Raw genomic sequence first — 16,934 nt, 5'->3', positions numbered from 1 at the left:
ATAGGTGTGGGTGGTGTGCAGGAGGGTCCGCAAATCATGTCCACATATTTTGGGCAAGTCCGAAGCTGGATGGAAAATTTTGAGACTGGGGACCAGTTACCAGCGGTGTACCACAGGGATCAGTGCTGGGTCCTCTGCTATTTGTGATTTTTATCAATAACTTGGAGGAGGGGGCTGAAGGGTGGGTCAGTAAATTTGCTGATGACACCAAGATTGATGGAGTAGTGGATGAGGTGGAGGTCTGTTGTAGGCTGCAAAGGGACATTGATAGGATGCAGAGCTGGGCCTGTTCTGTGCTGTACTGTTCTATGTTCGGGGATTCTGGCAAGGATTTGCTGATGCCATGTCCACTTTATTGAAGGAATGGGTGGTTCCGAGTCCAGAGGTGGTAGTATTTGGGGTGTCAGAAGTCCCGGGAGTCCAAGGTGTGAGAGAGGCCGATGTATTGTCCTTTACCTCCCTGGTAGCACGGAAACGGATCTTATTGGTGTGGAGGGACTCGGAGCTCCTGAATTCGGGAGAATGGGTCAGTGACATGGCCGGGTTTCTCAGGCTTGAGTATGTCAAGTTCACCCTGCAGAGGTGGCAGCTGTTTATCGACTTCTTTGGGAAAATTAAGCTGTCAGCAGATACAAAGGGGGGGGGGGGGGGGGGGGGGGGGGGGGTTAGGGATGGAGCGGGGGGTGTTAGGGACGGAGGGAGGTAGTGGGGCAGGGTTGAGGCGGGATTAGATAGTGGCGGAGGCAGACTGGCGAACTGTGTATGTAAGCCATGTTGGCTGGGTGTGGTTGTTGGCTGGGTGTGTGTTATTTACTTTGTTTTTTTTGCTCTTGAAATTGTTGTTAAAAATTTATAAATGCCTTAATAAAATGTTTTGTAAAAAAAAAAGAAATGAATCGTGGGGGAGGGGTCATCATGGGGGCGGATGGAGGTGGCTTACTGTAGGGGGACGAGTTTAAAGGATTTGTTGTCAGCGCCTCTGCCGTTTTCAGTGGTGGTGTGGGCCTCAAGGGTAGTAGAGACAACATTTGGGGATGGAGGGTGCCTCAGTGTGTGCACCAATCTGCAATAACCATAGCTTTGCGCCGGGGTGGTTGGATGCAAGGCTTTGGCAGGCTGGGATTGAGCAATTTGACGATCTGTTCATAGGGGGCAAATTTGGGAAGTTGGAGGACCTGGAGGAAGAGTACGAGTTGCCCAGGGGGAATGGTTTCAGGTACCTGCAGGTCTGGGATTTGTAACGAGAGAGGTGCTGGCTTTTCCTGGACTGCCGCCTCTGAGATTGCAGGATAAGGTACCGACGAAGGATGAGAAAGGGAGGGGAAGGTGTCCGAGGTCCACAAAGAGTTGATGGACTGGGAGGGCTGTCCTGGTGGGGGACATAAAGCCTAAGTGGGAGGAGGAGCTGGGAGGGGAGGTGGAGGCTGGGACCTAGGCTGAGGCCCTCTGGAGGGTGAATGCATCATCGTCATGTGTGAGGCTAAGTCTCATTCAGTTTAAAGTAGTCCACAGAGCACATATGCCGGTAACACGGATGAGCAGGTGTTTTGAGGGGGTAGAGGACGTTTTAGGCATGTCCGAAGCTAAAGGGGTTCTGGCAGGGGTTTGTGGACATAATGTCCGAGGTGCTGGGGGTGAAGGTGGCCCCGAGTCCAGAGGTGGTAGTATTTGGGGTGTCAGAAGTCCCTGGGGTTCAGGGTGCGAGAGAGGCCGATGTATTGTCCTTTACCTCCCTGGTAGCACGGAGACGGATCTTATTGGTGTGGAGGGACTCGGAGCTCCTGAATTCGGGAGAATGGGTCAGTGACATTTTGTCCTTTGCCTCCCTGATAGCTTGGCAACGGATCTTGCGCGGGTGGAGGGACTCAGAGCCATCGAAAGCGGGGGAATTGCTGAGGCCGGAGATGGGCAAGTTTGTCCTGAAGAGATCGGTCGATGGGTTCACTCAGAGGTGGTGGCACAATGTTCAGCACCACTCGCGACTCTTAAATAATAATAATCTTTATTAGTGTCACAACTAGGCTTACATTAACACTGCAATGAAGTTACTGTGAATATCCCCCAGTCGGCACACTCAGCACCTGTTCAGGTATACTGAGGAAGAATTCAGAATATCCAATTCACCTAACAAGCACGTCTTTTGGGACTTGTGGGAGGAAACCGGAGCACCTGGATTAAACCCACGCAGACATGGGGAGAACGTGCAGACTCCGCACAGACAGTGACCCAAGCGGGAATCAAATCCAGGTCCCTGCCGCTGTGAAGCAACAGTGCTAACCACCATGCTGCCATGCCGCTCAGATAATGAAGCAGTCCATGTCCAAATGCAGCAAGACCTGGACAATATCCAGGTTTGGGCTGACAAGTGGCGCGTTACATTCGTGTCACACAAGTGTTAGGCAGTGACCATCTCCTACAAAAGAGGATCTAATCACCGCCCCTTGACATTCAATGGCATTTCCATTGCTGAATCCTCCACAATCAACATCCTGGAGGTCACCATTAATCAGAAACTGAACTGGATTAACCATATTTATACTGTGGCTACCAGGACAGGTCAAAAGCTCGGAATCCTTCGGCGAGTAACTCACTTCATGAACCCACAAAGGCTGTCCACCATCTACAAGGCACAAGTCAGGAGTGTAACGGAATACTCTCTATTTACCTGGATGAGTGCAGCTCCAACAACCCTATACTGGAGGGACTGCAGCGGTTCAAGAAGGCAACCCACCCCCACATTCTTAAGGGCAACTAGGGATGGACAATAAATGCTGGCCTAACCAGCAACACCCATATCCCGTAAAAGAATTTATAAAAACTACTGGATTTTGCTTTCTTATTAAGGAAGTCCAACCTTTGAGGATTGTGTAGTCTTACTGCAAAATATAATTAAGGATTTGCTTTGCAAGAAGCTTTTTTTTTCTAGCTTGGTACCGCACCATTCCTTCAAAATTAATGGAGATTATAATTCACTAAATCAGATGTCAGTCGTTTTAACATGAGTGAGCCAGTGGGATTTGGTCAGGGCGGGGAAAGTAAGATGAACCTGGAATTGTATTGGGAAGACTTCTCAAAACCATAGATATCCGTCTTTTAGTCAATTGGGACAAGGAATGGGGTTGGCCTTTAAAATATGCTAATGAGTTGGGTGCCTTGGATTTACCATACTTTTCAGGTTTAACTATGGCCCTACAGGATTTCTTGGAAATTCGACAGCTGCAATGAGTTGAGAATAATCTTGCAGAAAGATACAAAACTTGCTTCTGGCCACCCCAATCTTCCACTATCAGACCTCTCCACCATACAAATTCCACAACGTGATATGAAACCCAGACTAATGAATTTCCAAATAGTTTTCAAACACTCTCACTCCCAGCATGTCAGAATATTAAAATATGCTAATAGAAATTGTTTCAATATTTTTTTAAGTCCCTTTTTGTGATGCCTGGTTTCACCTGAAACTCACAGACATGTATAAGCTTTATAATAATATAATAATCTTTATTGTCACAAGTAAGCTTATATTTATACTGCAATGAAGTTACTGTGAAAGCCCCGAGTCGCCACAGTCCGGCGCCTGTTCAGGTACACTGAGGGAGAATTCAGAATGCCCAATTCATCTAACAGCACGTCTTTCAGGACTTGTGGGAGGAAACCGGAGCACCCGGCAAACCCACGCAGACACAGGGAGAACGTGCAGACTCCACACACAATGTGACCAAAGCCAGGAATTGAACCTGGGACCCTGGAGCTGTGAAGCAACAATGCTATCCACTGTGCTATCGTGCTGTCCCATATCTGAATTGTGCTAAGGTGTTTTCGCTCAACTGAAATATTAGTTCCTCAGAATAATGCAGTGTGATTTTATTAGTTTTCCTTACATTTCCCACATGGAATTCTTTTTTCTACAAATAATTTAGTCACTATTGTTACTTTACAGGATGTGGATGGAAAATATTTGCTACCGCTGGATATAGAGCTTGAGTGTGTAAAGTATTGTGTGGTATATGATGGGCACACAAAATCATCTGATGAAGTAGGTAAATATACAATCAGTGCACATAATTATAATGGTATAGATATTTTTTTTTTAAGTTGTAGTATTATTGATGTGGTGGCCCTGTTGTGCATTTTATCCAGTAATCAAGTTCATTGATGGTTGGGGTGCATTACGAATGGCCAATGGAATGTCACCAATTTTTATACCAATAAGCATTTTTAATGTGTGTATGTACTTATAACAATATTGACACCCCTGATACCTCAGTGAGCATGTTCATTGAATAACTGAGCCATCACATTGAGAAAGATTGCAAGTTTGATTCCTGATCCATGCAGGGTTAGCTGGTGTCAGGCAGGATGGTGCTATAGTTGCTCCTTGTGCTTTTGGGTTGAAAGAAGCCAGCCAGAATGCTTGTTCCTGATCACAATCCAGGCCCAATCTTGTTAAGAAAATATCATTTTCAGCTCTGATGCCACCGGTAGATGTTTCTTATCATGGTTAATAGATGAATAAAGGTCATTTGGGAACAATAAGGTATGCGTAATATCCCGCATGAAGCACACGGGAAAGGTTTGATGATAGTCCCCATGTGGCTCAAGGAGCATGCACTCCCCCGTTAACTACTGGGTGGGGTCTGTGTATATAAGGTAGGCCTGGCTAGAACAGGCTTGCAAAGGGAATGGACTTGTGAAGCCTAACCGAGTCCTGTGTGTGTATATGCTTCTGTCGTGAATAAACCAGTATTTTATTTTTACTCGACTGATTCTGTTGCCTGTGTCTGAGAGTCCCAGCCCATGGAATTATTCCACAGGAAGGAGTTTGCTTTCATTCTGCGAGGGTACAAACCTTGCATGAAAACAGGAAATGAATATGACCATAATTAATACAATAATCCCTCCAGTGGTGATATTGTTGCTGTGTCACCGAGAGACCACTCTTTGGATGATAGACCTTTTGGCTCAGATGGCATCCCTCCCTCCCCCCACCACCCAGGGAGGCTGCCTCCTCAAAATAGCACCTTAATTATTTTAATTATTTAAGTAGACTAGCTCAGGTAGGGGCAGCTTGTGTGATTCCACTGCTACCACTGGTAAAATGGCCAGGCTGCAGGACCACATTGGGGAGCTACCCAGACACGGCTCCACTGCATTTACCTGCCCCCACATTCCCCCGCCTTCTAGCCCTCTACCTGGAATCTGGTAAAATTCCTCCCTTAAATTCTGAAGTACTATAAAGCAACTAGAATACACAAACCAATGCTTCTATCCTGAGCCAGAGGTACGAGACTCAGATCCTGGAATTGGTGGATTGGTTGTATGAATTAGACCAATTTGTTTCAATTGACGTTTCACAATAAATAAATTCTTGGGTTAAAAATTCATGTCAATAATTAAAATTGTATCAATTCTAGGTCCAGCTATTCAATATGCAATGCTTCTAGAAGTTGTCAGCCAGCAACCTATCAGGATCCTGAATGGTGGATACGAATACTTCTCTGCTTGCTATCCATTCTTCAGGACACAGATGCTATTTTACTTGCCTCAGGTAGGTTTGGGAATTTGGAGCCATCTGATTGTAAGTTGATATAGTTGAGTCTGTGTTATAAAAGTAAGTTGCACAGGTCAATCCACACGTTTCCTGTGTATTATTTGTGCAAAGCTGCATCTGTGACATTGTTTTAATGGTGGTATCCTATTAAAAGTAAGGAAATGTCAGTCACAATCAGAAAGAATGTTCTTTTGCTCTTTTCAATAGATATTAAAACAAGAATTGATGCATCGCTGAAAACCTGCCCGCACTTTCCCTGCTGTTCAACAGTTATCATGCTGGTTGTCATTTTAAGGATATTCTGACAAGGGAGGATGAAGCAGCCATTGTAGTAAAGGAGGGGGGGGGGGGGGGGGGGGGAGGTGAAATTATGGATGGTGCAATGTGTGAGAAAATATTACGGTGTTAGCATCATTGAAAGTGGGCAAATCACCAGGCATGGATGAAATGTATCCTCGTCTGCCATGGGAAGAAAGGAAAGAAAGAGTGGTGGCTCTCACCATCATTTTCCAATCTTCTTTGGCTACAGACATTGATGCCGGGGAGGCAGTGGCATGGTGGTATTGTCGTTAGACTAGTAATGCAGAGATTCAGGGTAGTGCTCTGGGGACCCAGGTTCGTATCCCACCATGGTAGATAGTGAAAATTTGAATTAAATTTAAAAGTCTGCAATAAAAGTCTATAACCACAAACTGACTGTTGGAAAAACCCATCTGGCTCACTAATATCCTTTTATGCTTCTCCCAGTCTATGTGTGTTTCCTTTGGGTGCTCCAATTTCCTCCCACAGTGCAGGTTGGGTAGATTCGGGTAGCACAGTGGTTAGCACAGTTGCTTCACAGTTCCAGGGTCCCAGTTTCGATTCCCGGCTTGGGTCACGGTCTGTGCGGAGTCTGCATGTTCTCCACGTGTGTGCGTGAGTTTCCTCCGAGTGCTCCAGTTTCTACCCACAGTCCAAAGATGTGCGGGATGGGTGGATTGGTCATGCTGTGTCCAAAAAGGTAAAGTGGGGTTACTGGGTTACGGGGATAGGGTGGAGGCGTGGACCTGAGTAGGGTTCTCTTTCCAAGGGCCGGTGCTGACTCAATGGGCCGAATGGCCTACTTCTGCAATGTAAATTTTATGATTGGTCATGCTAAATTGGGTTTACAGGGATAGGGCAGGGGACTGATGCTCTTTCAGAGGACCAGTGCAGACTCAATGGGCCGAACGCTCTCCTTCTGCATTGGAGGAACTCCATGAATTAAATCATTCATGACTTCAAATCCACAGCAATGTGGTTGACTCTGAAATGCCATCAGTAATGGGCAATAAATGCTAGTCCAGCCCATTCTCCATTCTGATGAATCACAACTGTTTTATCATGTTCTATAATTCAGCACTAGTTTCTACTCTTCCTTTCTAGACCCTTTTACGATCCAGAAGCCTTACCTACAGGAGAAAAACCCAGCTCTTAAGTACAAGTTTCAATGAGCATCTCCTGCTTTCATTTCACTCTGAAGCATGACCTGGTATACTCTTAAAGGGACCTGCAGGGGCTGGTTTAGCACAGGGCTAAAGAGCTGGCTTTTAAATCAGACCAAGGCAGACCATCAGCATGGTTCAATTCCCAAAACAGCCTCCCTGAACAGGCGCCGGAATGTGGCGACTGGGGGCTTTTCACAGTAACTTCATTTGAAGCCTACTTGTGACAATAAGCGATTTTCATTTTTTCATTTCTAACATTGTAATAGAGGACTGATAACATTTGTATTATCATGTAAAAAGGGAGGAAGTGATAGCCCGAGTAATTACAAGCCAGCCAGCTCGTCATCGGTGACAGGAAAATTATTGGAAAAAATTCTGCGATACTGTACAAATCATCATTTAGAAAGGCACGGATTAATCAAGGACTTGGTAAGGGAAGGCCGAATCTGACGAAGTTTGAATGAATTTTGTGGGAAAGAAACTAGGAGGGTCAATAAGGGTAGCGTGTCTGATGTATAGCAAGGTTTTTGACAAAGCAGTCTTTTAGTGTCTAGAAGACACCTAGCATTGGGGTTCCGCAGGGCTCAATACTCAGTACCTTGTTGTTCATGACATATATTAATGATTTAGACTGAAATGTAGGAGGCATGACCGAGACGTTTGCCATATAGCTGATAATAGGGAAGAAAGCTACAGACTGCAGGAAGATATCAATGGACTCTTCAGGCGAGTAGAATGGTGGCAAACCAAATTCAATTTGGAGAAGTAATGCATTTGGGGAGACCAAACGAGGTAAGGAAATATACAATAAATTATGAATTTCTGGAATCTGTAGAGAAACAGAAGGATCTTGGAGTGTGTTACGGACAGGGATTAGAGCGATCTGCAAATCCTGTTCCCGCCTTTAAATGTCTGTAATCAGCTTGTTTTTGAAAAGGAAGATGCTTATATTTTTCTGAACCCGAGCGTATGGTTGATTTGAAAAACAAGCAGCAAGCTTCTCATGGGTTTAAATACAGCAGATTTTGATTTTGCATGCGTTTACCCTGAGGATCTAACTGGCCCTTATACACATATACTTTTGAGAAAAATACAGTGAAACAGGAGAGTACACTTTTACAAGTTATAAGCAAATAAATAGTTTGTAAGTCATGTCATTGACTCATCCTGGTGCAGTAGGAAACTTTTACATTCTTGAAGTGTAATTAGTTGAATACAATAACCTAGCTCTTATATTAAAGTTATTACAGGATTCCTTGAAGAAGTGGATTTTTTGCAGGTCACAAGGTTATTGCTTGTTTTATTACTAGATGGACAGTTCTCTATCCTCGTAAACTTGAACAGGAATAGGCATGGAGAACTGATGATGTTGCAGTCTCCAGTTTGTCAGGCTTAGAGTTTGCTGCCTTTGTTGTTGCTGCTGTTTTCTTGTGGTGATGTTTGCAGACTGACTGGTTTGTCCCTCGTGCTTGGAATAAGTAGGATTGGTTATCCTTGTCATGATGGACATCTCCCCACTCTACATCAGCACCGCTGCAACAGCTTCAGTACTCAGCACCAACAACTGCCAATCTCCAGACTCCAGCAATTCTGCAACTCATCCGCTTCATTCTGGATCACAACGTCTTTACCTTCGACAATAAGTTCTTCATCCAGACACATGGAACAGCCCACCTCAATATGCCAACGTCTTCATGCATAAGTTTGAACAAGACCTCCTCACCGCGCAGGACTTTCAACCAACATTATACACCAGATACATCAATGCTATTTTTTTCCTTTGGACCCACGACGAAGAATCACTGAAACGACTACAGGATGACAAAAATAAGTTCCATCCCACCATCAGGCTCACCGTGCACTACTCTCCAGAATCGGTTGCATTTCTTGGACACACTCATCTCCATCAAGGACGGTCACCTCAGCACTTCGCTTTACCGTAAGCCAACGGATAACTTCTCCAGCTTCCTAAACACATTAAAGAAGCCATCCCCTATGGAAAAGCCCTCCGTATACATAGGAACTGCTCAGACAAGGAAGAGCATAACAGACATCTACAGATGTTGAAAGATGCCCTCGTACGAACGGGATATGGCGCTCGACTCATCGATCGACAGTTCCAACGCACCACAGCAAAAAAACGCACCGACCTCCTCAGAACACAAACACAGGACACAACCGACAGAGTACCCTTCGTCGTCCAGTATTTCTCCGGAGTGGAGAAACTACAACATCTTCTTCGCAGCCTTCATCATGTCATTGATGAAGATGAACATCTTGCCAAGGCCATCCCCACACGCCCACTACTTGCCCTCAAACAACCGCGCAAACTCAAACAAACCATTCTTTGCAGCAAACTACCCAGCCTTCAGAACAGCGACCACGACACCACACAACCCTGCTATGGCAATCTCTGCAAGATGTGCCAGATCATCGACATGGGTACCACCATTACACATGAGAACACCACCCACCAGGTACGCGGTACATACTTGTGCGACTTGGTCACGTTGTCTACCTCATACGCTGCAGGAAAGGATGTCCCGAAGCGTGGTTGCATTGGCGAGACCATGCAGACGCTGCGACAACTGATGAACGGACATTGCGTGAAAATCGCCAGGCAGGAATGTTCCCTTCCAGTCGGGGAACACTTCAGCAGTCAAGGGCATTCAGCCTCTGATCTTCGGGAAAGTGTTCTCCAAGGCAGCCTTCAAGGCGCGCGACAATGCAGAATCACCGAGCAGAAACTTATAGCCAAGTTCCGCACACATGAGTACGGCCTCAACCGGGACCTTGGATTCATGTCGCATTACATTCACCCCCCACCATCTGGCCTGGGTTTGCGAAATCCTAACAACTGTCCTGGCTTGAGACAATTCACACCTCTTTAACCTGGGAATACCCTTCTCTCTGGATCTGTAAAGACTTAATTACCTGCAAATGCTTGCATTCAAAGTATCGTCTTGCTTCATTGACTTTGTCTATAAATATTTCTGGAACCTACCTCTTCATTCACCTGAGGAAGGAGCAGTGCTCCGAAAGCTAGTGATTTGAAACATACCTGTTGGACTTTAACCTGGTGTTGTAAGACTTCTTACTGTGCTCACCCCAGTCCAACGCTGGCATCGCCACATCATGGTTATCTGAAGACAGTTTCAACCAGGTGACCGCATGATCAATACTTCCATTGTATATCCAGAAAAATTTGAAGTCAGAAGCAATTGCTACACAATGAGGGAATGGATGTGGCCTTTCACACCTACTTACGATAAACTTGTTTCACTGCAGTTCTCTTTAAGTTTGAGTTCAGAGACAGTGAGTTTAGGAGTCTGTATATTTTGGGCCACCTGAATACCCAAGATCCTGAACCTGCTCCTGGCCAACCTAAATGGTAGGGCACTCAAATTAGCCCTTCTCCCCAGGGCATTCACCAGAAACATTTCACTTCTGGCCATACTCAATTTGTAGCCCAAAAAAAGCACCATATGTCTCCAATGTGCTCATTATCCTATCCACAGATTCCAACTGATTGGAAATGTACAGGGGCAGCACAGTGGTGCAGTTGTTAGCACAGCTGCCTCACGGCGCCGAGGTCTCAGGTTCGATCCCGGCTCTGGTTCATTGTCAGTGTGGAGTTTGCTCATTCTCCCCATGTCTGCGTGGATTTCGCCCCCACAACCTAAAGATGTGCAGGGTAATAACAATAATAATCTTTATATTGTCACAAGTAGGCTTACATTAACACTGCAATGAAGTTACTGTGAAAAGCCCCTAGCCGCCACATTCCGGCACCTGTTCGGGTACACGAGGGAGAATTCAGAATTCTCAGCTGGTTCGACAATTGAACCCGCGCTGCTGGCCTGCATCACTAGCCAGCTGTCTAGCCCACTGAGCTAAACCAGCCCCTAGGTGGATTGGCCACGCTAAATTGCCCCTTAATTGGAAAAAATGAACTGGGCACTCTAAATTAAAAAAAGATTGGAAATCTACAGCGCAAATCATTTGCATGTATCGAGACTCTATGCTCCCTGCCTTCCCTTACAATACCCACTACCTCCCTGACGCCCGAGTGCAATAGCCGTGGGTTCAGTAGCCAGCGCATACAAAAGTGGGGTTAACAGGCACCGTGTCTCATACCGCTGTGTAACCGTAAATGTCCTGAACTTTTTTTTTTTTTCTAAATTTAGATTACCCAATTATTTTTTCCAATTAAGGGACAATTTAGCATGGCCAATACACCTACTCTGCACATTTTTGGGTTGTGGGGGCGAAACCCACGCAGACACGGGGAGAATGTGCAAACTCCACACGGACAGTGACCCAGAGCCGGGATCGAACCTGGGACCTCAGCGCCGTGAGGCGGTTGTGCTAACCACTAGGCCACCGTGCTGCCCGAAATGTCCTGAACTAATCAGATTAGTCAAAGTGCTTGTCATAGGGACCACATGTAGCAACACACCCATGAGATAAACATGTGTCCAAACCTAAACCTCCCGAGAACCTCAAACAAATACCTCCACTCTACCCTATCGAACGCCTTCTCTACATCCATAGACACAATAACCTCTGGCACCCTTCCTTTAAAATAAGGGCAATCATAAGGCCATGAAAGCAGAACTTGCAAAAATGAACTGGCAAATGAGATAAAGGGAGAGATCAATAGCAAGGAGACATTTAATGGGATTTTTGCGAATACACAGATAAATTCAAATCCAAAAGAAAACTTGCAAGGGGAGGGCCCACCATCCATGATTAACTAAAATGTTAAAGAACAATAGGAATGATTCAGAATCACAGAATAATACAGCACAGAAGAGGTCCTTGGCCCATCAAGTCTGCACTGAGGTATGAAAAACACCTAAGCTGCCTACCTAATCCCACTTGCCAGCACTTGGTCCATAGCCTTGAATGTTATGATGTGCACATCCAGGTACTTTTCAAAGGATGTGAGGCAGCCTGCCTTGACCACCCTCCCAGGCAGTGCATTCCAGACCGTCTGTGTGAAAACATTTTTCCTTAAGTCCCACCTAAACCTACTGCCTCTAATCTTGAAGTTGCGTCCCCTCGTAACTGATCCTTCAACTAAGGGGAATAGCTGCTCCCCAGCCACCCTGTTCATGCCTTAATAATCTTATACACATCGATCAGGTCACCCCCTCAATATTCTCTACTCCAGCGAGAACAACCCAAGCCTATCCAACCCCTCTTCATAACTTAAATGTTCCATCCCAGGCAACATCCTGGTGAATCGCCTCTGCACCCCCTCCAGTGCAATCACTGTAATGTGGTGACCAGAATCTTTCCTGTAACATGGCGACCAGAATTGCACAGAGTAATCCAGCTGTGGCCTCAACAAAGTTCCATACAACTCCAACATGACATCCCTGCTTTTGTAATCTATGCCTCGATTGATAAAGGCAAGTGTCCCTTATGCCTTTTTTACTGATGAGACCATCAATTCACGCGACACGTGGTTAGAAGCAAACAGTGGTTTTAATCGTCTTACAACAGAGCCTGCCTGTGACAAGATGAACTCTTGATGAACTGGCAGGCAGGCTTGCAACAGCAACCTTTATACTTCTGGTTAGGGAGAGGAGCCATGGGCGGAGCCATGGGCGGAGCCAAGGGTGGAGCCCAGTACAAGCTCCTCATCACCCCCTATGGGTAGAGTCGCGCAACTACACATGATCTGATACAAGGTATAGGCTCAACACATGTTGTACAATACAGTGTGGATTATTAGTGTTTATAATTCACCACATTCACCCCCTGTGAAAAAATCAAGTCCGACGGGTGATGGCTTACAAATTGAGTCTGTCCGGTGGTCGAGTTGTCCGTTGTGATCGGCGGAGCACCGGGGTTGCAGCCTTTTCTGGTGGCTGGACGATCACGGTTGGTTGGGGTACGATGGCGGACTCCGGGGGTGATTCTGTCTGAGCTTCGTACCCCTCTGGTTCGACTGGGGGCGCTGGAAGCTTGTGGGCGCGGGTGCACAGAACATGTGTAGCGACCCGGTAGGTGCGGGGGCGTGGGGCGCGACGAGTTCGGTGGGGTGTAGTGCAAGGGGTACCTCGGCGGTGGTAGTGGTGGGATTCGATCCTGCCGGCGCTAGGTCCCGGAGGGATACAGTGTCCTGACGGCCGTCAGGGTACTCTATGAAGGCATATTAGGGGTTTTACTGGAATGGGGGCACTCTTTCCATGAGTGGGTCAGTTTTGTGTGCCCTGATGTGCTTCCGGAGGAGTACCGGACCCGGTGTCTTCAACCATACTGGGAGCGAGGCCCCCGTGGTAGTACCCCTGGGAAAAACAAAGAGCCGCTCGTGAGGGGTCTGGTTGGTGGCAGTACATAGGAGGGACCTAATAGCGTGGAGCGCATCGGGGAGGACTTCCTGCCAATGGGAAACCGGGAGATTCGTGGACCGGAGGGTCAGTAGGACGGTCTTCCAGACCGTCGCATTCTCCCTCTCCACCTGCCCTTTCCCCCTGGGGTTATAGCTGGTTGTCCTGCTCGAGGCAATGCCCTTGTCGAGCAGGTACTGACGCAGCTCGTTGCTCATGAAGGACGAACCCCGGTCTCTGTGTACGTAGCTGGGGAAACCGAACAGGATGAAGATACTATGCAGGGCCCTAATGACTGTGTGGGAGGTCATATCGGGGCACGGAATAGCAAAAGGGAAGCGGGAGAACTCGTCGATGACATTCAGGAAGTACACATTCCGATTAGTCGAGGGGCGTGGCCCTTTGAAATCGATAGCGAGGCGTTCAAAGGGCCGAGAAGCCTTGACCAGGTGGGCCCTGTCTGGTCTCTAGAAATGCGGTTCGCACTTCGCACAGATCGGGCAGTCCCTGGTGATGGCTTTTACCTCCTCAGTGGAGAAAGGTAGATTTCGGGCCTTGACGTAGTGGGCGAGCCGGGTGACCCCCGGGTGGCAGAGGTCATTGTGGATGGCTTTCAGGCGGTCGCTCTGCATGCTGGCGCACGTGCCGCGAGACAGGGCATCTGGGGGCTCATTGAGCTTCCCCAGTCGATACATGATATCGTATTTGTAGGTGGAGAGTTTGATCCTTCACATCAGGATTTTATCATTTTTAATTTTGCCCCTTTGCGAGTTGTCAAACATGAAGGCAACTGATCTTTGGTCGGTGATGAGGGTGAACCTTCTACCTGCGAGGTAGTGCCTCCACAATGGCTTGTGCTTCCTTTTCGACTGAGGAGTGTCGAAGTTCTGAAGCGGAGAGAAAATTCGGGAGAAAAATGCGACTGGTCTCCCTGCCTGATTCAATGTGGCTGCAAGAGCGACCTCTGAGGCATCGCTCTCAACCTGAAAAGGGACGGATTCATCCACCGCCCGCATGGCCGCTTTGGCGATGTCCTCCTTGATGCAGTTGAAGGCCTGGCGAGCCTCAGCCGACAGGGGGAAAAGTGTGGCCTTAAATAGTGGGTGGGCTTTGTCTGCATATTGAGGGACCCACTGGGCATAATACGAAAAGAATCCCAAGCACCGTTTGAGGGCCTTGGGACAATGAGGGAGAGGGCCCAGGACTCCGTTTTCCAATACATAGCCGAGGATGGCTAGCCTGGTCTTGTGGAAAACGCATTTCTCCATGTTTTAAGTGAGGTTGAGTTTCTGGGCCGTCTGGAGAAATCGATGGAGGTTGGCCTCGTGGTCCTGCTGGTCATAGCCGCAGATGGTGACGTTATCCAAGTACGGAAACGTGGCCCGCAGCCCGTACTGGTCCACCATTCGGTCCATTGCTCGTTGGAACACCGAGACCCCGTTCGTGACGCCAAAGGGAACCCGGAGGAAACGGAAGAGGCAGCCATCGGCCTCGAACGCCGTGTAGTGGCGGTCCTCCAGGCGGATTGGGAGCTGGTGGTATGCAGACTTCAGATCCACCGTGGAGAAGAGCCGGTACTGGGCGATCTGTCTGCAATCCTGGGGAGGGGGTACTCATCGAGGAGCGTAAACCGATTAATGGTCTGACTATAGTCCATGACCATGCGGAATTTCTCCCCGGTCTTGACAACCACCACCTGAGCTCTCCAGGGGCTGTTACTGGCTTCTATGATCCCCTCACGTAGGAGCCTCCGGACCTCGGTTCTGATAAACACCCTGTCCTGCAGGCTGTACCGCCTGCTGCGAGTGGCTACGGGTTTGCAGTCCGGAGTGAGATTGGCAAAGAGTGGAGGGGGGGGGGGGGGGGGGGGGGGGGGGAGATTCGCAGCGTGGCTAGGCTGCAGATGGTGAGTGGGTGTAGGGGTCCGCCGAAGCTGAGGGTGAGACTTTTGAGGTTACACTGGAAGTCGAGTCCCAGTAAGAGTGGGGCACAGAGTTCGGGCAGGACGTATAGTTGAAAATTAGAGTAGCTAGCGCCTTGGATCGTTGGGGTCGCGACGGTGCGCCCTTGGAGGTGAACAGAGTGGGAGCCCGAAGCGAGGGAGATAGTTTGCCGTGCAGGAAAAACAGGGAGCGAACAGCGTCTTACCAGATCTGGGTGTACAAAGCTCTCGGTGCTCCCGGAGTCGAAGAGGCAAGGCGTACTGTACCCGTTGATTTCAACGGTCATCATGGAGTTGCGGAGGTGCTTCGGACGCGACTGGTCCAACGTGACCGCGCTGAGTTGTGGGTAGTCGGCGGCTCGATCAGCTGTGTTGGAGTGGCCCCGTGATGAATGCCCGCTGAGGTCGCAGTCTGCGATCTGAGTTGCCGAGTTTGGAGAGGATGGAGCCCAAGATGGCCGCCCCCGTGGATCGCACGTGGTGGGCAGCGAGGAAGATGGCGTCCAAGATGGCGGCCCCCATGAGTCGCATGTGGCCGGCCGCGTGGTGGGGGTTTGCCAAGATGGCGGCCCCCATGGGTCGCACATGGTGGGTGGCCGCGGCGTTACGGGGCCTGCAGGCCTGCAAATTCAGGGAGCGAGTGTTCTGGGCTGCGGGAGGGTTTGAGGCTGGAACTTTCTTCACCAGACATACTCTGGCATAGTGCCCTTTGCGACCACAGCTGCTGCAGGTCGTGTTGCGGGCCGGGCAGTGCTGCCGCGGGTGCTGGGGCTGGCCACAAAAGTGGCAGGCTGGAGTAGCATAGTGGCTGGGTGGCCACGTGCCGCAGGCCTGGGGTAGTCGCTGGTCGGGGGCCCATGACGGGGTCGTGGAGTCCGCGGGGAACGAGGTGAGGCTGCGGAACGAGACCTCCATATTAGTGGCGAGTTCTACAGTGTCTTCTAGGTTTTGGGCCCCCTTCTCAAGCAACCGCTGGCGCACGTAATTGGATCTGAGGCCTGCAACAAATACATCATGGACAGCAAGTTCCCTATGTTCTGCAGCATTTACAGCTTGGTAATTACAGTCCTGGGATAAGATTTTTAAGTCTCTTAGGAATTCTTCTAGCGGATCCGTGGGGCGCTGCCGGCGAGTCGTAAAAACGTGGCGCGCGTAGACCTCATTGACGGGCCTCACATACATTCTGTCGAGCAGGGCCAGGGCCTCTGTATATGAGCCGGTACAATTAAGTTGAGTAGATATACGATGGCTCACCCTTGCGTGCAGTAGACTGAGTTTCTGCTCCTCCATAGTTTCTTTAGTGCTTGCTTCAGCTAGGTAGGCCTTAAAACATTGGAGCCAGTGTGAAAAGATTTCTTTCGCCTCTGCATCCTGTGGGTCGAGTTCCAGTCGGTCAGGTTTGAGGGCTGATTCCATGGTCATTCCTTACTGTTTCTTAAGACGATTAAATTGATGAGACCATCAATTCACGCGGCACGTGGTTAGAAGCGAACAGTGGTTTTAATCGTCTTACAACAGAGCCTGCCTGTGACAAGATGAACTCTTGATGAACTGGCAAGCAGGCTCACACCACAACCTTTATACTTCTGGTTAGGGGAAGGAGCCATGGGCAGAGCCAAGGGTGGAGCCCAGTA

The 16,934-nt window shown here is 48.4% G+C and overlaps 1 protein-coding gene across 1 annotated transcript in view; it reads left to right on the top strand.

The window, feature by feature from the left end:
* Positions 1-16,934, top strand: part of styxl1 (serine/threonine/tyrosine interacting-like 1) — a 47,865-nt gene that overhangs the window by 12,736 nt on the left and 18,195 nt on the right. The window contains exons 3-4 of the mRNA XM_038813665.1: positions 3,941-4,040; positions 5,415-5,548. Coding sequence (XP_038669593.1) covers positions 3,941-4,040; positions 5,415-5,548 — 234 coding nt within the window. The remainder of the gene's footprint in view (positions 1-3,940; positions 4,041-5,414; positions 5,549-16,934) is intronic.

Source organism: Scyliorhinus canicula, chromosome 12 (genome assembly GCF_902713615.1).
Source record: "Scyliorhinus canicula chromosome 12, sScyCan1.1, whole genome shotgun sequence".
In the NCBI taxonomy this organism is placed as follows: domain Eukaryota; kingdom Metazoa; phylum Chordata; class Chondrichthyes; order Carcharhiniformes; family Scyliorhinidae; genus Scyliorhinus; species Scyliorhinus canicula.
The sequence above is the reverse complement of the archived record's forward strand: the minus strand, read 5'-3'. Positions and strand labels throughout refer to the sequence as shown.